The following is a 25,361-nucleotide window of genomic DNA, read 5'->3' as shown; positions in this document are numbered from 1 at the left end:
TTTGCAAATGATGGTGGAAAATAAGTATTTGGTTAATAACAAAAGTTTATCTCAATACTTTGTTATATAACCTTTGTTGGCAATGACAGAGGTCATTGACCAAATACTTATTTTTCACCATCATTTGCAAATTAATTCATTAAAAATCCTACAATGTGATTTTCTGGATTTATTTTCTTCATTTTGTCTGTCATAGTTGAAGTGTACCTAAAACGTCTCTGGAGAGACCTGAAAATAGCTGTGCAGCGAGGCTCCGATCAAACCTGACAAAGCTTGAGAGGATCTGCAGAGATCGCTGTCTAAGGTTCTTCAACAAATTTCTAAATAATGGTCTGAATACTTTTCAAAATGTGATATGATGGGGTTTTTTTGCAAATGTTTCTAACCCTGTTTTTGCTTTGTCATTATGGGGTATTGTGTGTAAATCGTTTTTTTATTTTTTATTTTTTAATGCTCCTGAATCAATTTTAGAATCAGGCTGTAATGTAAATAAATGAGGAAAAAGTAAAGGTGTCTGAATACTTCCCGAATGCACTGTATGGCCAGGACATCTGTTTGGTGAGCAGGCCTAAGCTTAATGATTCTGATCAAACAAATATTTTTGCATATTTTCAGTGTGGAACCAGTCTGTTTAGAGGGGTAATAACCTAGGCTAACCAATTCTAAATGCCACTATCAGTTGACAAAGTAGGGTCGTCACTGACGTTAGTTACCACAGCCACAGTCATAAACCCTGCCTGTTTCTACAATTTTGTTTCTTAAAATCTGATTTTGAACCTAATCCTTAACCCACTGTTCCCCGGGCGTCGAAGACATGGATGTCGATTCAAGGCAGCCCCCCCCCGCACCTCTCTGATTCAGAAGGGTTGGTTTAAATGCGGAAGACACATTTCAGTTGAAGGCATTCAGTTGTACAGCTGACTAGGTATTCCCCCTTTCCCTAACCTTAAGTCCACAAACGCACACAGTCCCTGAAGCTGAGAGGAGGAGGGCTAACACTGTGCTGACAGGGATGCCCTTATATCTCTTTCGTATTCTGCCCAATGACATGACACTTGTCAGCTCAGACACCTCATATTCACTCTCCCACTCTGGCATGATGGGAAAATAAGTGTTTTACAGAGAGGGAGAGAGGGCAAGTAAGGTGAACGGAGGGGACTCTTGGCACTGCTCTGTAAACTCATTTTGTGCTCCATGGACATGCCCTTTAATCAATTACAAATATTTGTATGCTGCTGCCTCTACTCTCTCCCTCCCCTTCTTTCTTTAATGAGTAGGGGCATGTGTACCAAAACGTTGGTGCTTTTTTGATACGATAACATGACAAACGGTCCGTTATTACAATTTGTTCAGTTCTTCTATCAAATGTGTCACACATTTTGGAAATCCACTAATGGAAAGGCGTTCCCAAAAACCATTCGTTTAGATTTTTGCCAGACCTTGAAAATGGTATCAAATGTTATTTGTCACATGCTTTGTAAACAGGTGTCGACTGACAGCGAAATGCCTACTCCTTTTTCAACCATGCAGAGTTAAAGAAAGTGACACAAGGAATAAATACACAGTGAATAACAATAACGTATTGTAGCAGGCTTAAGGGTGTGGGGTTTCCATGTCACCAAGTTCAATAACAAAACATGCACCAGTAGCACAAATATGATGCAAATGAGAAGTTTATTAGGGATTTTTGTACACCAATTACTTCAGTCCACAAGCCGTTCTCGTTGTCCGTTCCGTTCTCCAGGGGTAATCCTAAAACAGCCAATCCGACAATCCAGGTCACAAAGGATAATCTCACAGATATTGTTCTGTCTTCTACCACTCTTCATAAATCAAGTTTCTCTCCATTCTCTGCCCCTTTTTGCAGGCCGCTTCCTCTTATCCTCCACTGTTCCCTGGCTTAATGATCCACAGGCTTGCCTTGTTGGGGCAGGAAGTCCATATAAGGCTCGGGGGTGGAGCCAGCGGGCTGCAAGATATCTCCCCTCAATAACCACTCCCCTCAATAACCAGTCCCCTCACCTCTCCCTGCCGTCTGCCACCATATGTAGAGGGAGTACAAGGAATTGGGCAATGGACTCGACAAGGTGTCAAAAGTGTTCCACATGGACGCTGGCCAATGTTGACTCCAATGCTTCCCACAGTTGTCAAGTAGACTGGATGTCCTTTGGATGGTGAACAATTCTTGATACACACGGTGAAACTATTGAGTATGAAAAACCCAGCAGCTTTGCAGTTCTTGACACAAACCTGTGCGCCTGGCACCTACCACCATGGCCAGTTCAAAAGCACTAAATCTTTTGTCTTGTCCATTCACCCTCTGAATGGCGCACATACAAAATCCATATCTCAATTGTTTCAAGGCTTAAAAATCCTTCTCTAACCTGTCTCCTCCTTCATCTACGCTGATTTGAAGTGGATTTAACAAGTGACATCAATAAGGGATCATAGCTTTCACCTGGATTCACCTGATCAGTCTCTGTCATGGAACGAGCAGATGTTCCTACACTCAGTGTATAAGCATTGTTGTGGGCTTAATTTCAGATGGTGTTTTTTTGTCAGGTTTTCACTCTCAAATCACACTTTTGTAATAGAAAAACAACACAAAGTATCGTGATATTTAACTTGGTATCGAAGTCAAAATTCTGGTAGGTGCAGCAGATAGCCTCGCAGTTAGAATCCCGGGTCTGATGGGAGAAATCTGTCGAAGTGAGCTGGCAACAGGAGGGTTGCAGGTGTCAAATGCCAATGTCTGCTGTTGTTCCCATCAAATCAATCAAGCCCATTTATTTTGTAAAGCCCATTTTACAACAGCAGTTGTTACAAAGTGCTATACAGATACCCAGCCTGAAACGTTGAAGAGCAAGCAATACAGATGTAGAAGCAAAGTGGCTAGGAAAGGGAGAGGGAGAACACAGATGTCTGTGTGAGGGTGATGGTAATGCACTCCGTATGAGCTGTATCCTAAAGATGTGTCATTATTCACAATACACACAAACGAAAACTGGTCAGCCTTGTGGGGGTTCTGACATTAGTCGACTTAGCCCAGCCCAAAGACGAGGACCACTTCATGGGGTTCCTATGGCTGGGTAAAGTGGGTGAAGGCTTTTGAAATTGTGTACTTTTTTATGTTTAACATACACACACAAACACCTTCTCATCCGCCTTCTCTCCAATAATAAAGCTTTTGACACACTGAGTCAGAGATGGAAGTGATTGTTTCTTTTCTTGTTGAATGTTTTGTCTGGTGATTTTCGATTGACACACACTGTGCCCTGCTTCTCCTCTGTGAGACTGTCACACACACATCACGACGCAGTGACTCAACATGCTGTGATTCATCTCCGCATTAAACACACACACACACGGCCCCCTGGACTGATTGTCTCAAACAGACACCTGTGTGTGGGTGCATATTTGGCTATGTATTTGGTTGTAGGACTGTGCAGCTTCATTGTAAAAGTGACATTGCTGCAGTCTGCTGTGTCCTCCCTGCTTTTTCAAGATTGCATTGCTGTGTGTAGATCCATATCACAACTGAACCAAAAACGAATGGAATGATTGTGTAGGATTTATAAACCTGTCTAGCTTTGTATATTCTGTTCTCTCCTTGTATACTATAGAACTGTTAAGATGCTGAGTACAAATAAAGTGAAATGCCCAATTTATACCAGCCCAGCATACATATACAGATAGTCTGTGTGAGTGTGTTTTAGATCATGCTGATGATTTTAGGTTAGCTATACTGTATTGTAGAATGGAAGCACACACACAAGCACGCCATCTCTTGCACCACACTTATCTCTCCCTCCCTCTCTCCAGATTTCTCAGAACTTGGGGAAGATGTACAGTGAGATGATATTTGTGCATGGCTTCGTCCACTGTGACCCCCACCCAGGCAATGTGTTGGTGAGGAGGTGTCCCAACACCAAGAAGACTGAGATTGTCTTACTGGACCACGGCCTGTATCAGGTAAGATGGGGGGGGGTGAGAGTGTGTGTGTTCGGGTGTATATTTTGTAACAGGATCAGGCCCTCTATCAGATGAGGCATTTGAGGTTCTAGCCAGGCCGATGGAGGTTCCTGGAAAAACAGCATTAATCACACATTACACCTCATTTTTACCCGACACCCTGGATCATCAGTATAGACATACACACGCAAGTAGAGAGTAGCACAGTCATGAACGTGCTCACACACACTGACCAGTGGAGGCTCCTCAGAGGAGGAAGGGGAGGACCATCCTCAGTGAATTTCATAAAAGTAAAGTAGTGAAACAAAAGTTATCCTTAGATTAAAACTATACTAATTTATATTCACGTCACCAAATCATTCATCAAAACACACTGTTTTACAATGAAGGTGTACAGTAGTCTCAACAATACTCTCTGGGATAGCACCATGGTGAAGCCAGAGGACAGATATTTTCCATTCTCCTCTGGGTACATTGAAGTCAATGTAAAACCTAGGAGGCTCATTGTTCTCACCCCCTTCCATAGACTTGCACAGTAATTATGACAACTTCTGGAGTCAGAGCTCTTGCAGGATGAACTGACATGTTGTCCACCCAATCAAAGGATCGGAGAACTGAGAGCATAAGCTACATCTATCTAGCATTGCAGTGCATAAAATGTGGTGAGTAGTTACACAGTTTTGAACAAATGAAATTCTTCAAAAATGGAGGACAGCAAATGGAGCTAGCTAGTTTAGCCAACTTAAACAGGGAGGGATATTATGTTAGCTAGCTGGCTATGGCTAACAAATCAAACTATGTCACATGTGCCAAATAAAACATGTGTAGACCTTACCGTGAAATGCATACTTACAAGCCCTTAACCAACAGTGCAGGTTACCTTCGCTTCCTTGGGCACCGGGACTATGGTGGTCTGCTTGCAACATGTTGGTATTACAAACTCCGTCAGGGAGAGGTTGAAAATGTCAGTGAAGACACTTGCCAGTTGATCTACGCATGCTTTGAGTACACGTCCTGGTAATCCATCTGGCCCGTGGTTTTGTAAATATTGACCTGTCTAAAGGTTTTGTTGAGTACACGTGCTGGTAATCCGTCTGCTTTGTGAATGTTGACCTATTTTAAAAAGGTCTTGCTCACATCAGTTACCAAGAGCGTCATCACACAGTCGTCCAGAACAGCTGGTGCTCTCATGCATGCTTCAGTGTTGCTTGCCTTGAAGCGAGCATAAAAGGCATTAAGCTCATCTGGTAGGCGTGCGTCGCTTGGCAGCTCGCATCTGGGTTTCCCTTTCTAGTCCATAATAGTTTTCAAGCCCTGCCACAGCCGATGAGCGTCAGAGCCAGTGTAGTAGGATTTAATCTTAATCCTGTATTGACGCTTTGCATGTTTGATGGTTCGTCTGAGGGCATAGCGGGATTTCTTTTCAGCTTCCGGATTAGTGTCCCGCTCCTTGAAAGCGGCAGCTCTAGCCTTTAGCTCGATTTCGGATGTTGCCTGTAATCCATGGCTTCTGGTTGGGATATGTACGTACGGTCACTGGGGACGAAGTCGTCAATACACTTATTGATGAAGCCGATGACTGAGGTGGTATTCTCCTCAATGCCTTACCTCCTTGCTTCATTTGCACATACTGTATACAGATTGTTCTATTGTGTTATTGACTGTACATTTGTTTATGCCATGTATAATACTGTGTTTTGTCGCACTGCTTTGCTTTATTTTGGCAAGGTCACAGTTGTAAATGAGAACTTGTTCTCAACTGGCCTACCTGGTTAAATAAAGGTGAAATAAATAAAATCCCGGAGCATATTCCAGTCTGTTGTAATGTCCCATTGGTAGGCTAATCTTGATCATAGGTCCTCGGTTTTATTTTCCAATGATTGCACGTTGGCTAACATTGGAAGTCTTCCAAGTCTAGGTAAGCTTTTGGTTTGATTAATTTATTGCCACCAGGGCCCCAGTAGCTATGCTGACTATAACGTTAGCTAATATGGTAACAATGATGTAGGCTGTGTGTAGCAGTTAGCGTTTATGCAATGAAGGTTTTTTCGACCTGGTCAGACAGCTGTTATCTTGTGCAATGTAGTACGAAGGGAAAAGGTGAGAGGATGAGAGCGCCTAGATGCGAGAAGGAATTATGTAATGAACATAGTGATCATTTTTATGTGGCTGCCATGAGTTAATTGTGTTTTTGGGATAGGGATGTATTCATTCCGCTGATTCTGTTGAAAAACGTTTCTGAAACGGAAGCAAACGGGGATGAATGTACCTGAATTTGTCCAATAGAAACTCTCGTTTGCAACTGTTGTACTAAAGATTACACACTAGATCAGCTAAGTGCTGGCAAGAGTGTGCAAGGCGGCATTGAATGTGTCACTGTCTCACACCTTGATTACGCACATTTGTGCATCTATGTTGTACATTTTTATTCGTACGCTAGGTTGTAGCAACTTCATGATGGTTATGGGGAAAATTTGAGTATCATGTAGTAAGCAGCCTAAACCTTTCGACATTGAGCTGGATGAATGGAATATGAATGACAGTCATCCTATATGTTGTAATAGAAATAAGGCCGTGCTCACAAAAAAACAAAAAAAACATCCTCCCTCATCTTAAACGGCACCAACCGGCACTGACATACATTCACGCTAGAGCAGACTGAAAGCTTTTCAATAAACTGGAAAGATGTGCTTCACCATCAGACAAATCCAGCAGCATGTTTGACAGTCACGCGCACGTACGCACGCACGCACGCACGCACGCACGCACGCACACACAGGTGCGCCATGCATACAAATCCCTGGGCCTCTGTCAGCCCAGGATGGTAGATGTAGTGGTTGTAAGTGCAATCATGAAGATCATTTGGTGATGAATATGCTCCTCTGATGCTGGCTTATGAAAGGATGAACAAGAAAGAGCGCGTGAGAGTGAAATAGAAAGAGAGAGAACCCACTCTCCTCCTCTCTTCCTTCCTTTGACCATAATGGAACCAATTTAGCAGTAATGAGTTGAGATCTGAGCCTGGCTTTGGACAGAATGTTAATTCTCCGCTTGTGTGTTATTTCTATTGGGGGCAATTTTTCCATGTTACACGCTGCCTTCATGTTAATGGTGTGTGTGTGTGTGTGTGTGTGTGTGTGTGTGTGTGTGTGTGTGTTGTAGTCTCAAAGTGCTGCTGTGCTTCATTGGTATGCTAATGAGCAAGTGTTCCTTTGATGGGGATTGGCTGAGCTTTTTACTCTGTAAATACAGCGAGGAGGAGAGCTTGGTTAATGCATCAGGACGCTCTTGTCGTGCACTTGTACACACATGCACGTACACACACACTCACACATTATCACATATATATATATATATATATATATATACTCTCTCACGAATAGAGTAATAGCTGCCTTAATGCATCAGAATGATTGTGTCTTATCTTTCACTCTCTTGCTTGCTCGCGCGCACACAGACACACACTCAGTCATGAATACTTTTCATTTCACAGGTACTGTTTTTAGAGTTGAATTTTAAGTCTCACTGTTTTAGATAGACTCGGTGAGAACTGGACTACTGGTGCATTTTTAAGCCCCTGTACTTTCTTTTCCCTCCAGATCCTGCTGCCAGACTTCCGGCTAAGCTATTGTCGTCTGTGGCAGTCCCTGATTAAGGGGGACCTGAATGGGATCGAGAGGTACAGCCGACGCCTGGGTGCGGGGGACCTCTACCCCCTCTTCGCCTGTGTCCTCACTGCACGCTCCTGGACCTCTGTCAATGCTGGCATCGGCAACACCCCCGTCACACACTCTGAGGTACCCATTCTCACTCGCGCTCACACACACACACACGAGGTGGTGTAGACACACACACAGTCCGAAGCTCTGTACACACGCACATGCTGGCATACACACTCGTCACACAGAGGTAAACGCATACGCATTTTTTTGTGTATGTGTTTCTGTGTGCGTTCATGCATGCATATGTGTGGGACCGGGACCAAGCAGGAGTGTGTCTATGGGTGGTAGAGTGCCATCTGTGGAGTGATGGGGACTGTGTTATGCAACACAGGGACGGGTAACACACTAGTATGTACTGCCAGAATGGTACATGCATAATAATTATGATAGCAAAGCTATTTGCTATAATACTGTTTATCAGAACACAACAAACTAGAAGCTCTTAGGCTGGCAGATACCCAGCATGTACAATCGCAACCTCCAAGGAGAGCACATTTATGACACCACATTGTGTTCTGTTTTGACTCGCTCGCTTGCTCTCTCACACACACCCTCCATCCCCTCTTCCAGTCAGACTACAAGGGGATGTTTGTCAGTAGTCTGGTCTGGTGTAATTAAGTGTAATTATAAAGTCAGGTTGGCAACATACAGCTCTGACACGGGCAGAAAGGGAGCCGCCGGCTCATTAGCATAAGAAAGAGGCGATAAGGACATTGCATTGGAGCCACACGATAATAGGCCCTGTGAAAGGGAGGGAGAGATGGAGTGGGAGAGAGAAAGGAGGGAGAGATGGGGAGAGGGGAGGAAGAGACCATTTGATGGTGGTTTTTCAGTATGCACATTACAGGGCCTACTGTCTGAAAACGGCATTACTTTTTACAGTTTCAAAACAAGCCCACATTACTGCTTGTGCCACCAACTCAACTGGGGGGGGGAGAGGCGGGAGAGAGAGAGAGTGGCTCGCTCATCACAGCAGCAGGCCCCAGGGCAGGGCAGACACTTTCATGACAGGAATCATGAGGATAATGCACTTTACTGTTAGACTAAATCATGGTTTTAGCCGCCCAAAAAAATAGGACGTTTTGAGTGAGGTGACAATGTAGAATGTGCTCTACCTTTATAGGCACCCTTTTGTTTTTTTACGATCCATGACCTTGGCTGTCTAACTGATGACAGCGTTGGAGCAGGTGTCTGCTAATGCCACGTTTTTGTGTGAGCTCAGAATACCGGGCCGGCCCATCTTGGTTGGGAGGGCCTGCCATTGTCCTCTGATCAGCCAAAGGCTCATTAAAGATTAGTATAACAAAGAAATTGTGCAAAAACATTATTTTTTTTAACTTGACAGGCCCATGTGCCTCTGGCCACGTCACCTTTTTCAATGTTTTATATTTATGTAAAAATAAAAAAAACATTTTGCAAATTGCGACAAGCCCACCCAACAAAACAATTGTCCAGCCCGTCTGGCATTTGCCAGAATTGTCAGATGGCCAAACCGCCTCTGGTTAAGTTGTCTACATTCTAAATGGGGCCGGAACACTACCACTGTCTGTGTTGTCCATGTTAAAGATCAGTGATGATTTGTGTGGGTAGGAGGAGTTTGAGTGGCAGTTGACTAGAGTGTTGTTTCAAATACAGTTAGAGGTCACTCTATCTCTCACCTCTCTCTATCCTGTCTGTCTCTCTGTCCTGTCTGTCTGGTGCTCTCATTACCATACTGATGAATTCATGCTGTTCACATCAATCTGCCCATCAATGTGCCTGTTGTCTTTAAATTAATAAATTTAAGAGGGTGTCTGTTAGCTTTGGGTCACAGTTGGTTTTAGCATCAACTTTGTTTAGCTTTTCGATACCGTATCAGCAAAATATTTAGCCAACAATGTTCTATTATTTTACTGAAAAGCCTTTTTACATTAGCAAATTAATCTGCTAATCCTTGTATGTTGACAGAGAGGCATGGGGAAAGTTGGTATATGTTGGCATCTTTTTAAAGATGGTTGACATGACGAGCGAACTTATAAAATACAATCTTAGTGTTAGGCTTTCATAGGGCAGTTCGGAGAAACCGATCGTAATGTTGGCGTGCATAGAAAAGAGTCATGCGTGCATTCAGGTGCGCGCTCCACAATAGACAACCGTTGGCTCATTCTGTACGGGGTATGACGCTGTTACGAATCCCTTTTGGCCCGACAGTCTAGGGGGGATGGTAATGAGACCCGTAACATAACTCATGCAAATTATTATTGTGACAAAGTAAAAGTGTGCACGAAATAACCACGACAACAGAAATCTACCGTCAAACTCTAGGTTTATTTATAAACACACGGTAATGGGGGGAGCAGGAAAAGGGGCTGAGCTGGACCCAAGAAAAGAAACAATAAGTATTCAAAAACACCCCTAAGCTAGGCTAGCCTACTTTAACAACAGCTAACTAACCAAAAATACAGTGGGTGGTCCGCCCAATTCTAACTAGTGTATTTAACAAAGTTCACCTACGGGTAGTGTATGCCCAAGGGCGACTTGTCTTGGTTTCCCCTTTTCCCACCAGCAAACAAACACAAACACCATAACCAAAAACAATACTCACAGGTGATGACAAAGTGCTATGGAGGTGCTTAAACAAAAGAGAGGTTAAGACAAAAAGCGAGAGTGAAACACAGAGACCTACAGACATGGCATTTACAGAGAGATTGAGCTAGAGATTGAGCTAGAGATTGAGCTAGAGATTGAGCTAGAGATTGAGCGAGAGATTGAGCGAGAGATTGAGCGAGAGATTGAGCGAGAGATTGAGCGAGAGATTGAGCGAGAGATTGAGCGAGAGATTGAGCGAGAGATTGAGCGAGAGATTGAGCGAGAGATTGAGCGAGAGATTGAGCGAGAGATTGAGCGAGAGATTGAGCGAGAGATTGAGCGAGAGATTGAGCGAGAGATTGCTAGAGATTGAGCGGGAGATTGCTCCAGAGCAAACAAATGATGGGGTTTTTAAACTATGGGGAAGGAACTGTGATAGGGTAGGAAATAGGAGGAGGTGTGTCTTCTGATTGATGATTGATTGTTGACTGATTGGGGAGTGATGGTTTTCACCTGTGAGGGGAGAAGGAGAGAAAAGAAACACACACAGGATACACACACACACAGGATAACTGTATCCGTAACAACGCCATGTCATCTTGTAACTCCACATCAAACATGGTGATCCTAAAGGTTGACACGCGTTTTACGATATGGAAATGTGACACGTTTGGACTCACAGGAGTTTGGCTTGTATGACATCAAAGCTGTATTTATTATAACCCGGAGCAACTCATCTTTCAAAATACATCGAGTCCTCTTAATTTACAGCACTTCCCTCACTCAAGACATCAACAAATGTGCAAAAGTTGCCTAATTAAGCAGGAGGGATTGGGGCAACTTCTTGTCGGGTTTCTTGCAGCTTTAAAGCTAATATCCTGCAATTCTACATGTTTTGCCACGAGGCAGAGAGAACTTTACAGTTTTAAAGCTTACATTACAGTGCATAATAAGTATTGAGTTGTAAAATGGATGACTGTTGGAGAAAAGTTACTGTGGGTACCAATATCCATGTGAGCTTCCCAGACCCATGTTGCCCAGGTTTAAGAACATACATTCTAGATTAATAATATCACATTGTATTATTATTTTTTTTTCACCTTTATTTAACTAGGTAGGCTAGTTGAGAACAAGTTCTCATTTGCAACTGTGACCTGGCCAAGATAAAGCATAGCAATGTGAACAGACAACAGAGTTACACATGGAGTAAACAATTAACAAGTCAATAACACAGTAGGAAAAAAAAGTCTATATACATTGTGTGCAAAAGGCATGAGGAGGTAGGCGAATAATTACAATTTTGCAGATTAACACTGGAGTGATAAATGATCAGATGGTCATGTACAGGTAGAGAAATTGGTGTGCAAAAGAGCAGAAAAGTACATAAATATAAACAGTATGGGGATGAGGTAGGTAAAATTGGGTGGGCTATTTACCGATAGACTATGTACAGCTGCAGCGATCGGTTAGCTGCTCAGATAGCAGATGTTTGAAGTTGGTGAGGGAGATAAGTCTCCAACTTCAGCGATTTTGCAATTCGTTCCAGTCACAGGCAGCAGAGAACTGGAACGAAAGGCGGCCAAATGAGGTGTTGGCTTTAGGGATGATCAATGAGATACACCTGCTGGAGCGCGTGCTACGGGTGGGTGTTGCCATCGTGACCAGTGAACTGAGATAAGGCGGAGCTTTACCTAGCATGGACTTGTAGATGACCTGGAGCCAGTGGGTCTGGCGACGAATATGTAGCGAGGGCCAGCCAACTAGAGCATACAGGTCGCAGTGGTGGGTGGTATAAGGTGCTTTAGTAACAAAACGGATGGCACTGTGATAAACTGCATCCAGTTTGCTGAGTGCCGTATTGGAAGCTATTTTGTATATGACATCGCCGAAGTCGAGGATCGGTAGGATAGTCAGTTTTACTAGGTTAAGTTTGGCGGCGTGAGTGAAGGCGGCTTTGTTGCGGAATAGAAACTTTGTGCAACCGACTCTAGATTTGATTTTAGATTGGAGATGTTTGATATGAGTCTGGAAGGAGAGTTTACAGTCTAGCCAGACACCTAGGTACTTATAGATGTCCACATATTCTAGGTCGGAACCATCCAGGGTGGTGATGCTAGTCGGGCGTGCGGGTGCAGGCAGCGAACGGTTGAAAAGCATGCATTTGGTTTTACTAGCGTTTAAGAGCAGTTGGAGGTTAGATAGCACAGTGTCCAAGGACGGGCCGGAAGTATACAGAATGGTGTCGTCTGCTTAGAGGTGGATCAGGGAATCGCCCGCAGCAAGAGCAACATCATTGATATATACAGAGAAAAGAGTCGGCCCGAGAATTGAACCCTGTGGCACCCCCATAAAGACTGCCAGAGGACCGGACAGCATGCCCTCCGATTTGACACACTGAACTCTGTCTGCAAAGTAGTTTGTGAACCAGGCAAGGCAGTCATTAGAAAAACCGAGGCTACTGAGTCTGCCGATAAGAATATGGTGATTGACAGAGTCGAAAGCCTTGGCCAGGTCGATGAAGACGGCTGCACAGTACTTTCTTTTATCAATGGCGGTTATGATATCGTTTAGTACCTTGAGCGTGGCTGAGGTGCACCCGTGACCGGCTCGGAAACCAGATTGCACAGCGGAGAAGGCACGGTGGGATTCGAGATGGTCAGTGACCTGTTTGTTGACTTGGCTTTCGAAGACCTTAGATAGGCAGGGCAGGATGGATATAGGTCTGTAACAGTTTGGGTCCAGGGTGTCTCCCCCTTTGAAGAGGGGGATGACTGCGGCAGCTTTCCAATCCTTGGGGATCTCAGACTATATGAAAGAGAGGTTGAACAAATTACACCCTCTAAACTTATTCCACAGATTCCTTGGCCAACATGTGGTTAATATGTTAGTAATACTCATAAACATATGAAATGTAATATTACAGTACCAATCAAAAGTTTGGACACCTACTCATTCAAGTTAATTTTTTTCAATTTTTTACATTGTAGAATAACAGTGTAGACATCAAAACTACGAAATAACACATGGAATCATATAGTAACCAAATAAGTGTTAAACAAATCAAAATATATTTAGCCACCCTTGAACTTGATGACAGCTTTGCATATATATATAATATTTTGATCTGGCTGCGGATACCCTGCAGTACCTTCCTCTGACCTACTTTGAGAACCCCTGGTGTAGCGCACTGTACACTCTGGAGAGAATTAAAAAATATATATAAAATATATATTTCACCAGTTAAGAACAAATTCTGATTTACAATGACAGCCTAGGAACAGTGGGTTAACTGCCTTGTTCAGGGGCCCAACGCTCTAACCACTAGGCTACCTGCAGCCCCAAGGAGAGCAATGATGAGGAGAGAAGAAGAGGAAGGGAAGGATGAGGGAAGAGGTCCACGTACCTAGCTGGAGTGTATAGTTGTGCATTTAACATCAGATCCCATCTGAAAGCGCAACATGTTGAACGTTAGGACATAGTAGTTATTCACTACTTCAATTGAGCCTTCCTATCTGAGAGAGAACAGATAAGAGCTCTGTTATAGCCACAAAATGTGTGTGTGTGTCAGTAATAAGCCTGGTTTCAGTGCTGTGGCTTTTCTACCAGGGCTGAGTGGGGCGCATAATTACAGAGGCAGGGAGAGACTGATGGAGAGAGAGCTTTCATCAGACGAAGGGAGGGAGAGAGAGAAAGGGGCAGAGAGAAAGGGAGGATCGATAATAGGAGAGGTAGGAGAGGAGTGGAGATTGAGGGTGGATAAATGAAAGGGGGAGAAAAAAGAGAGGAAGAAATGGGCTAGAGCAGGGTGACGAGATTGTGAGACTGGACAGGCCCAGCAGTCATAAGGACAGACTCTCTCGGTTTGATCTCTCCCTATGGCCCTGGCTCTATGTACCTACCAAACAGAGCGATCAATGGATCTGGGGCTATAACTCTATTGAAGGCTTTAGATAAGTAATAGAACATGTAACTTAGGACATGTCCAGAATAAGTGGGTCAACGTCCCCTCATCCTGATTGCACCTCTCACACAGTGGTAAGGTGTCCGGAAATATTTTATGCAGTTTCACATTTGAGTAATGTAACCTGTGTATCACCTTAAACTGTACAAGGTTGTGTCTGGCATTCCCTGAACTATGGTTTATATTCCTGAGAGCTTCTACCCAGTCCTCATCTGAGCTTTATGAACCAAGTTCTTGTTCCCAAGCCCTTTTAATAGTGTCTGTGGATACCTCTATGTGGGCCTAGCACATCATACAGTCTAGAGACCGACCCTTTTGAATGGGGTTTGACAAGGATCAGGCTATCTAATTATGTAGGATTATTTGGATTAATGCCATACTGTGGGAAATGTGTCCTTAAGAAATTCCTGATTTGGAGGTATCTGAAAAAATGTGTTGTTGGCATGTTAAACTTACCCTGTAATATTTGAAATGAAGCTAACTGACCATCAATGTACCAATTGCTGTGAGCCCATTCTCTCTCCACTGTGAAAACACCATATCATCCAATGCAGGGGGGAAAGCATGATTCAGGCAAATTGGGCTGTCTATGTAAACAGTGGGTATGTTAAGAAAATACCTCATCTGTTTCCTGATCCTTAAGCATATGACAAATGACTGGATTAGAGCCATAAGTGGCCTTTTTCCACATATGCTGGACTATTACCAAGTGCAGGGAGTGAGGAACGTTGACAGGAGGCCTGCTCAATCAAAAGCCATGAAGGCATATAATTCTGTCGCATCCCAGGTAAACTTTCCCTCCAGAAAGACACACTGTTCAGATTAGCAGCCCAATAATAGAGTTTATAGTGAGAAAGGCCAAAGCCCCCCTCTATCTTGTACTTGCACAAATGCTCATTTCAAATTCTGGCTGCCTTGTTATCCCATAAAAATGGAATTACTATTGAATCCAGTTTCTTAAAATAGCTTTGTGGTATGAAATTGGGTAGACATTGGAAGAGGTAAAGAAACCTGGGTAGGACAACCATTTTTAATAGTGTTTATACGACCAACCAAGGAGAGGCAGAGTTTTCCAAAAATCAATATTTTGTTTAAGCTGATAAATGTTCGTGTTCCTATTCACGTTCAATAGCTGATCAAGTTCTCTTGTCACAACAATGCCAAGGCTTGTGAACTTGTCAATCACTGTTCTAAATGGGGTAGATTGCAGAAATTGCATATCCACAGGCCGTGATATTGGCATCAATTTGCTTTGCTGCCAGTTCATCTTGTAGCCAGAGCAAGAGCCGAATCTTTTTTTCAAGTTAACCTCTAGCGTCGAGCAATCCCGTATCCGGGAGCGTAATGATAGCCTCAAGCTCATTACCATAACGCACCGTTAACTATTCATGAAAATCGTAAATGAAATGAAATAAATATATTGGCTCACAAGCTTAGACTTTTGTTAACAACACTGTCATCTCAGATTTTCAAAATATGCTTTTCAACCATAGCTACACAAGCATTTGTGTAAGAGTATTGATAGCTAGCATAGCATTAAGCCTAGCATTCAGCAGGCAACATTTTCACAAAACAAGAAAAGCATTCAAATAAAATAATTTACCTTTGAAGAACTTCGGATGTTTTCAATGAGGAGACTCTCAGTTAGATAGCAAATGTTCATTTTTTCCAAAAAGATTACTTGTGTAGGAGAAATCGCTCCGTTTTGTTCATCACGTTTGGCTAAGAAAAAAATCCGAAAATGCAGTCTCTACAACGCCAAACTTTTTACCAAATTAACTCCATAATATCGACATAAACATGGCAAACGTTGTTTAGAATCAATCCTCAAGGTGTTTTTCACATATCTATTGGATGATAAATCATTCATGGCAGCTGTGTTTCTCCTCGAAGCAAACGAAAAATACACGCAGCTGGAGATTACGCAATAATTGCAACGGAGGACACCAAGCGGCCACCTGGTAGATGTAGTCTCTTAAGGTCAATCTTCCAATGATTTTGCCTACAAATACGTCACAATGCTGTCAACACCTTGGGGAAACGACAGAAAGTCTAAGCTCATTCGTGACCCATACACAGCCATACAAGGAGACATTGGAAGACAGCACATTCAAAATCTGGGACACTTCCTGTATGAAATTTCATCTTTGTTTCGCCTGTAGCATTAGTTCTGTGGCACTCGCAGACAATATCTTTGCAGTTTTGGAAACGTCAGAGTGTTTTCTTTCCAAAGCTGTCAATTATATGCATAGTCGAGCATCTTTTTGTGACAAAATATCTTGTTTAAAACGGGAATGTTTTTTTATCCATAAATTAAAAGAGCGCCCCCTATATCCAAGAAGCGGAGGAATAGAAGTTTTAAGCTTGGATAAAAACAAAAGAACATCTTCTGCAAAACATTTTGTGCTGCATGTCTTTGATTTTAACCGGAGCTATATTGGCACATGCACGAATGAGAGTAGCAAGGGGTTCCATGGCTACAGCCGTGCGATGAATGGTCTTGGTAGCGTGACCTTGGCCGGCTTCGTTGCCTGATCTGTGTGTCCGGTCGATCAGGATGGCCGTTTTGAAGTGTTCACTCCCCAGCAATGCCCGTATCAGCTCCGAAACTAATTCAGTGGGTTTCCCTTTCTCAGTGTCCTCCTGGATCCCACATATTCGGATGTTCTGGCGTCTTGAATGCAACTCGAGCAGGTTAAGCCAATGGGCTTTCAGGGTTTTGTTGTCATTTTTTAATGTTGTGCACTGTTTCTCTTTGTCCTGTAGCCTGACCACGTGATCAACTGTCGTCTGCTCAACCGCATGCACCCTGCCCTTAGCTGCCTTCACAGTTTCAGTCAAAGTCCCAATACTCTTTGAGATATCAGCCAACCTTGTGTCCACCTTCTTGCTTAGTGAGTTGATAGCATGATAGCAACCAGTAGGTCACTTTGAGTAGGTTCGGTGGGGAACTCTTGGGAGCTAACGTTAGCATCTTCAGCTAACTCCTCATGGGCCATGTTGAAATTGGTTCCTTGTGTATCTCATTCAAATGATCTTGTTTAGCTCCCCCTTTTTTTGGTGCCTTTTACATTTGTCATATTGCCAGACAACATTTGAAGTTATAGGTTGTGAGATGTTAAGATAAATATGAATTTGTTTCAGAATTGAGTGGAGCTCAAGCAAATCACGCTCTCTAGCGCCCCCCACCCCAATAACATCAAATTGATCAGAAATACAGTGTAGACATTGTTAATGCTGTAAATGACCATTGTAGCTGGAAACTGCTGATTTTTAATGGAATATCTACATAGCCGTACAGGGGCCCATTATCAGCAACCAATGGCACGCTGTGTTAGCTATTCCAAGTTTATCATTTTAAAAGGCTAATTGATCATTAGAAAACGCTTTTGCAATTATGTTATCACGGTTGTTGTGGCCGTGTGGCCGTGTGTGTGTGTGTGAATATAATAATATATATACACTGCTCAAAAAAATAAAGGGAACACTTAAACAACACAATGTAACTCCAAGTCAATCACACTTCTGTGAAATCCAGCTGTCCACATAGGAAGCAACACTGATTGACAATAAATGTCACATGCTGTTGTGAAAATGGAATAGATAACAGGTGGAAATTATAGGCAATTAGCAAGACACCCCCAATAAAGGAGTGGTTCTGCAGGTGGTGACCACAGACCACTTTTCAGTTCCTATGCTTCCTGGCTGATGTTTTAGTCACTTTTGAATGCTGGCACTGCTTTCACTCTAGTGGTAGCATGAGATGGAGTCTACAACCCCCACACAAGTGGCTCAGGTAGTGCAGCTCATCCAGGATGGAACATCAATGCGAGCTGTGGCAAGAAGGTTTGCTGTGTCTGTCAGCGTAGTGTCCAGAGCATGGAGGCGCTACCAGGAGACAGGCCAGTATATCAGGAGACGTGGAGGAGGCCGTAGAAGGGCAACAACCCAGCAGCAGGACCGCTACCTCCGCCTTTGTGCAAGGAGGAGCAGGAGGAGCACTGCCAGAGCCCTGCAAAATGACCTCCAGGAGGACACAAATGTGCATGTGTCTGCTCAAACGGTCAGAAAAGGACTCCATGAGGGTGGTATGAGGGCCCGACATCCACAGGTGGCTGTTGTGCTTACAGCCCAACACCGTGCAGAACGTTTGGCATTTGCCAGAGAACACCAAGATTGGCAAATTCGCCACTGGCGCCCTGTGCTCTTCACAGATGAAAGCAGGTTCACACTGAGCACATGTGACAGAGTCTGGAAACGCAGTGGAGAACGTTCTGCGGCATTTCTTTGGGGGGCCGCACAGCCCTCCATGTGCTCGCTAGAGGTAGCCTGACTGCCATTAGGTACCGAGATGAGATCCTCAGACCCCTTGTGAGACCATATGCTGGTACTGTTGGCCCTGGGTTCCTCCTAATGCAAGACAATGCTAGACCTCATGTGGCTGGAGTGTGTCAGCAGTTTCTGCAAGAGGAAGGCATTGATGCTATGGACTGGCCCGCCCGTTCCCCAGACCTGAATCGAATTGAGCACATCTGGGACATCATGTCTCGCTCCATCCACCACAGACTGTCCAGGAGTTGGCGGATGCTTTAGTCCAGGTCTGGGAGGAGATCCATCAGGAGACCATCCGCCACCTCATCAGGAGCATGTCCAGGCGTTGTAGGGAGGTCATACAGGCACGTGGAGGCCACACACACTACTGAGCGTCATTTTGACTTGTTTTAAGGACATTACATCAAAGTTGGATCAGCCTTTAGTGTGGTTTTCCACTTTAATTTTGAGTGCGACTCCAAATCCAGACCTCCATGGGTTGATAAATTTGATTTCCATTGATAATTTGTGTTTGATTTTGTTGTCAGCACATTCAAGTATGTAAAGAAAAAAGTATTTAATAAGAATATTTCATTCATTCACGATCTTTGCTCCATGTGCAGTTGCAAACTGTAGTCTGGCTTTTTTTGGGGCGGTTTTGGAGCAGTGGCTTCTTCCTTGCTGAGCGGCCTTTCTGGTTTTGTCGATAGGTTATGTCCCATGATGTCAAACAAAGAGGCTTTGAGTTTGAAGGTAGGCCTTGAAATACATCCACATGTACACCTCCAATTGATTCAAATGATGTCAATTAGCGTATCAGAAGCTTCTAAAGCCATGACATCATTTTCTGGAATTTTCCAAGTTGTTCAAAGGCACAGTCAACTTTGTATGTAAACTTCTGACCCTCTGGAATTGTGATACAGTGAATTAGAAGTTACATAATCTGTCTGTAAACAATTGTTGGAAAATTGACTTGTGTCATGCACAAAGTAGATGTCCTGACCGACTTGCCAAAACTATAGTTTGTTTACAAGAAATTTGGAGTGGTTGAAAAACTAGTTTTAATGACTCCAACTTAAGTGTATGTAAACTTCCAGCTTCAACTGTATATGTTTGTGTATATATATATATGAGTATATATACATTATACTTTTTTCTGGTTGGGGGTGTGTGCTAATTATAAGAAATGTAAGATGTGTCAAATAAATTATATCCAGCGCAGGGCTCCAGCTTTGCAAACTTGCAAGCTAAGAGGCTAGATGTCAAAATCAAGCTTCTTGGTGACAGCAGAGACATTCTAGCCTGAGTGCCAGTCTCTTTAGCTAACATTCTACTTCTTGCCACTCCTTGTCATTGCAATAGAGACTGGCCTTTCTGCCACCTTCAAATATGAACATTCAATTATTAATGACCTCATGGAGAACAGAGGAGTTGATCCTGATTCGATAACCCTCACAGCTATCCTCCAATCACAACAATTATCCAAACGTTTTTTTCCGTCACAGAACACATTGGTATCCTTGTTTGTCCTGACAAAGCCAGTCTGTCAAAAGTTTATTGCTCAAGTCTAAATTCTTAAACTAAGTGCATACTGCAATTCCAACCACAAAACCTCTCTGCTTTGATCTTAAGCCTCAAAATACAATAACTTGCCTAGCTAACAGCTAAACATAATTTTTTGACTTTGTTATAATTCTAATTCTATTTTAGAGGCGCCACATGGAAAATATTAGTGTTTTTCCAACAACCAATGAACAACTGCGCTGTAAATCCAGCTGCATATTGAACGTTGCGATTCCCGAAAGGCCAGTCTCTTTGGCAATGACATGGAGTGTTAGCTAGAAAGACTGGTGCCTAGATGAGACATTCAATCCCCTCCTGGTTAAGATCATTATGCAATTCCTAAAGTTACACATTTCCTTATCATTCCTTGTATGGCTTGTTCTTTTCCAATCACTAAGAACTCTATAGAAATCCTTGTGTAAAGTGACAGAAATACTTGGTGAAAGCTAATGACACACACACACACACACACACGTGTCTCTGAGGCAATGTAGTGCTCCTTCCAGTTGGTTTGTTAGGCTCCCAAACAGAACAAAAGTGGGAACGTTAGCAGGGAATTGGAATGAACGCAATTTACATTTATTGTGGCATGAAAAAATGCTAGCTTTGAGTCTGAATAGGAAGCAGCAATCACCGCTGCCAGCGGAGGGAGGGAGGGGAGGGAGGGAGGGAGGGGGTAAGAGATGGGGGGAGACTGACAGAAGGGAGAGACTAAGAGAAAGAGTAGGGGGTGTAAGAGTAAAGCAATGAAAGGGAGAGAATGGAGAGAAGCGAAAGAAAGAAAGATGCTCGACAGCAGCAATACAAAGAGAGTAAAAGAGAGATAAAGGAAAGATGAAGGGAGAACAGACAGAGATTGAAGAAAGAGAAAAGCACGTCCATTCTGTTAGGTAATTGTTGGGAACACATGAAATCGGTCTGTCAGTCAAATCCTTTCAAATGTCACTGTGTTGCTTGTCTAGTCCACAAAGCATGTCCCTTCTATCTTCTGCCGGGCTTACCATGGAACGTGTGTGTGTGTGTGTGTGTGTGTGTGTGTGTTCGTGTTCGTTCGTTCCAAAGCCAGAGATGTATACAGCGTTATGATAATTATCATCCATGTTGCCACCAAAAGTTCTGAGATGATTGCGTTCTACTGAGTGCCACTTAGGTTCCCATGACAATAGCATTTTGATTTGGAATATCCCATAATTATATAGACCTTGCTTGACTTGATTACATTTCGAAGTCATCCTGTGTTTATAATGTTCTGTTCTTTGTGTGTAAACCTCCCGTACCTGTCTGTTCCCCTGCCTCAGACAGATGCAGGCAGGCAGACAGATGCAGGCAGACAGATGCAGGCAGATGCAGGCAGGCAGACAGATGCAGGCAGGCAGACAGATGCAGGCAGGCAGACAGATGCAGGCAGACAGATGCAGGCAGGCAGATGCAGGCAGGCAGATGCAGGCAGGCAGATGCAGGCAGGCAGATGCAGGCAGGCAGACGGACAGACGCAGAGAGACGGACGCAGAGAGACGGACGCAGAGAGACGGACGCAGAGAGGACGCAGAGAGACGGACGGACGGACGCAGAGAGACGGACGGACGGACGCAGAGAGACGGACGGACGGACGCAGAGAGACGGACGGACGGACGCAGAGAGACGGACGGACGAGAGAGAGACGGACGGACGGACGCAGAGAGAGAGGGACGGACGGACGGAGAGAGAGAGACGGACGGACGGACGGACGCAGAGAGAGGGACGGACGGACGGACGGACGCAGAGAGAGGGACGGACGGACGGACGAGAGAGAGAGGGACGGACGGACGGACGGACGGACAGAGAGGGACGGACGGACGCAGAGAGGGACGGACGGACGGACGCAGAGAGGGACGGGACGGACGGACGGACGAACGCAGAGAGGGACGGACGGACGGACGCGGAGGGACGGACGGACGCGGAGGGACGGACGGACGCGGAGGGACGGACGGACGCGGAGGGGGACGGACGGACGCGGAGGGGGACGGACGGACGCGGAGAGGGACGGACGGACGGGACGGACGCAGAGAGGGACGGACGGACGCAGAGGGACGGACGGACGGACGCAGAGGGACGGACGGACGGACGCAGAGGGACGGACGGAGGGACGACGACGGACGGACGAGGGACGGACGGACGGACGGAGGACAGAGGGACGGACGGACGGACGGACGAGAGGGACGGACGGACGGACGAGGGACGGACGGACGGACGACGGACGACGAGGACGGACGGACGGACGGGGACGGACGGACGGACGCAGAGGACGGACGGACGCAGAGAGGGACGGACGGACGGACGCAGAGGGACGGACGGACGGACGCAGAGGGACGGACGGACGGACGGAGGGACGGACGGACGGACGCAGAGGGACGGACGGACGGACGCAGAGGGACGGACGGACGGACGGAGAGGGACGGACGGACGGACGGAGGACGGACGGACGGACGAGAGGGACGGACGGACGGACGGGAGGGACGGACGGACGGACGAGAGGGACGGACGAGGGACGGACGGACGGAGAGAGGGACGGACGGACGGACGCAGAGGGACGGACGGACGGACGGAGAGAGGACGGACGGACGGACGCAGAGAGACGGACGGACGGACGGACGCAGGGAGACGGACGGACGGACGGACGCAGGGAGACGGACGGACGGACGGACGGACGGACGCAGAGACGGACGGACGGACGCAGGGACGACGGACGGACGGACGCAGGGAGGACGGACGGACGACGGACGCAGGGGACGGACGGACGGACGGACGGACGGGGGACGGACGGACGGACGGGACGAGGACGGACGGACGGACGCAGAGAGGGACGGACGGACGGACGGACGGACGGACGGACGCGGGGAGACGGACGGACGGACGGACGGACGAGAGACGGACGGACGGACGGACGGAGGGGGACGGACGGACGGACGGACGGACGCAGGGAGACGGACGGACGGACGCAGGGAGGACGGACGCAGGGAGACGGACGGACGGACGAGGGGACGGACGAGAGGACGACGGACGGACGGACGGACGGACGGACGGACGCAGAGGGACGGACGGACGGACGCAGAGGGACGGACGGACGCAGGGACGGACGGACGGACGAGGGACGGACGGACGGACGCAGAGGGACGGACGGACGGACGCAGGGGGACGGACGGACGCGCGAGAGGGACGGACGGACGGACGAGAGAGGGACGGACGGACGAGGGACGAGACGGACGACGAGAGGGACGGACGGACGGACGCAGAGGGACGGACGGACGGACGGACGCAGAGGGACGGACGGACGGACGCAGAGAGGGACGGACGGAGACGGACGGACGCAGAGGGACGGACGGACGGACGCAGAGGGACGGACGGACGCAGAGGGACGGACGGACGGACGGACGCAGAGAGACGGGCGGACGGACGGACGCAGATAGGGACGGAGACGGACGGACGACGGACGGACGGACGGACGGACGAGAGGACGGACGGACGGACGAGAGAGACGGACGGGACGGACGAGGGACGGACGGGACGAGGACGAGAGACGGACGGACGCAGAGAGAGGGACGGACGGACGCAGAGAGAGGGACGGACGGACGGACGCAGAGAGAGGGGACGGACGGACGGACGCAGAGAGAGGGACGGACGGACGGACGGACGGACGCAGAGAGAGGGACGGACGGACGGACGCAGAGAGAGGGACGGACGGACGGACGCAGAGAGAGGGACGGACGGACGAGACGACGGACGGACGAGAGACGGGGGACGGGACGGACGGACGACGCGAGAGAGAGGGACGGACGGACGACGGAGAGGGACGGACGGACGGACGAGAGAGACGGACGGACGGACGAGATAGGGACGGACGGACGAGAGAGAGACGGACGACGGACGGACGGACGGACGGACGGACGCAGAGAGAGGGACGGACGGACGGACGCAGAGGGACGGACGGACGGACGGACGCAGAGGACGGACGGACGGACGGACGCAGAGGGACGGACGGACGGACGCAGAGAGAGGGACGGACGGACGGACGAGAGAGGGACGGACGGACGGACGCAGAGAGAGGGACGGACGGACGGACGCAGAGAGAGGGACGGACGGACGGACGGACGCAGAGAGAGGGACGGACGGACGGACGAGAGAGGGGACGGACGGACGGACGGACGGAGGACGGAGACGGACGGACGGACGGAGAGAGGGACGAGGGACGGACGGACGACGAGAGAGGGACGGACGGACGGACGGACGAGAGAGAGGACGGACGGACGGACGCAGAGAGAGGGACGGACGGAGAGGGACGGACGGACGAGAGAGAGAGGACGGACGGACGAACGAGAGGGAGGGACGCAGAGAGGGGACGGACGGACGGACAGGGACGAGAGACGGGACGGACGGACGGACGAGACGGACAGAGGGACGGACGGACGGACGGATTTGACGCAGAGGGGACGGGACGGACGGACGCAGGGAGGGACGGACGCAGACGGAGAGGGACGGACGGACGGAGGACGGACGGACGAGAGACGGACGGACGGACGCAGAGAGACGGACGGACGGACGGACGAGGACGGACGGACGGACGGACGCAGAGGGACGGACGGACGGACGGACGGACGCAGACGGACGGACGGACGGACGGACGCAGAGGGACGGACGGACGGACGGACGCAGGACGGACGGACGGACGGACGGACGGAGACGGACGGACGGACGGACGGACGCAGGGAGACGGACGGACGGACGCAGAGGGACGCAGACGGACGGGGCGGACGGACGGACGGACGGACGGAGGACGGACGGACGGACGGAGGGAGACGGACGGACGGACGGACGGACGCAGAGACGGACGGACGGACGGACGCAGACGGACGGAGGACGGACGGACGGACGGAGACGGGACGGACGGACGAGGGACGGAGGACGGACGGACGGACGCAGACGGACGGACGGACGGACGAGGAGACGGACGGACGGACGGACGAGACGGACGGACGGACGGACGAGACGGACGGACGGACGGACGGACGAGAGACGGACGGACGGACGGACGACGGAGACGGACGGTGACGGACGGACGAGAGACGACGGACGGAGAGACGGACGCAGAGAGACGGACGGACGGACGGACGGACGGACGCAGACGGACGAGAGAGGACGGACGGACGGACGGAGAGAGACGGACGGACGGACGGACGGGACGAGGGACGGACGGACGGACGACGGACGGACGGACGGACGGACGACGG

At 47.6% G+C, this 25,361-nt stretch overlaps 1 protein-coding gene across 2 annotated transcripts in view; it reads left to right on the top strand.

Moving 5' to 3' along the window:
• adck1 (aarF domain containing kinase 1) overlaps positions 1 to 25,361 on the top strand; it is a 179,502-nt gene that overhangs the window by 131,339 nt on the left and 22,802 nt on the right. The window contains exons 8-10 of one of the 2 annotated variants that reach the window (XM_029687486.2): positions 3,823 to 3,972; positions 7,572 to 7,769; positions 16,990 to 17,640. In XM_029687486.2, the coding sequence (XP_029543346.1) occupies positions 3,823 to 3,972; positions 7,572 to 7,769; positions 16,990 to 17,082 (441 nt within the window). In that variant the 3' untranslated portion in view covers positions 17,083 to 17,640. Of the gene's footprint in view, positions 1 to 3,822; positions 3,973 to 7,571; positions 7,770 to 16,989; positions 17,641 to 25,361 lie in introns of those variants that run through there. The other variant, XM_029687485.2, reaches the window with a different exon arrangement.

The sequence above is a fragment of the Oncorhynchus nerka genome, linkage group LG18 (assembly GCF_034236695.1).
Source record: "Oncorhynchus nerka isolate Pitt River linkage group LG18, Oner_Uvic_2.0, whole genome shotgun sequence".
In the NCBI taxonomy this organism is placed as follows: Eukaryota; Metazoa; Chordata; class Actinopteri; order Salmoniformes; family Salmonidae; genus Oncorhynchus; species Oncorhynchus nerka.
Note: the sequence above shows the minus strand (reverse complement) of the source record. Positions and strands in the feature narration are given on the sequence as shown.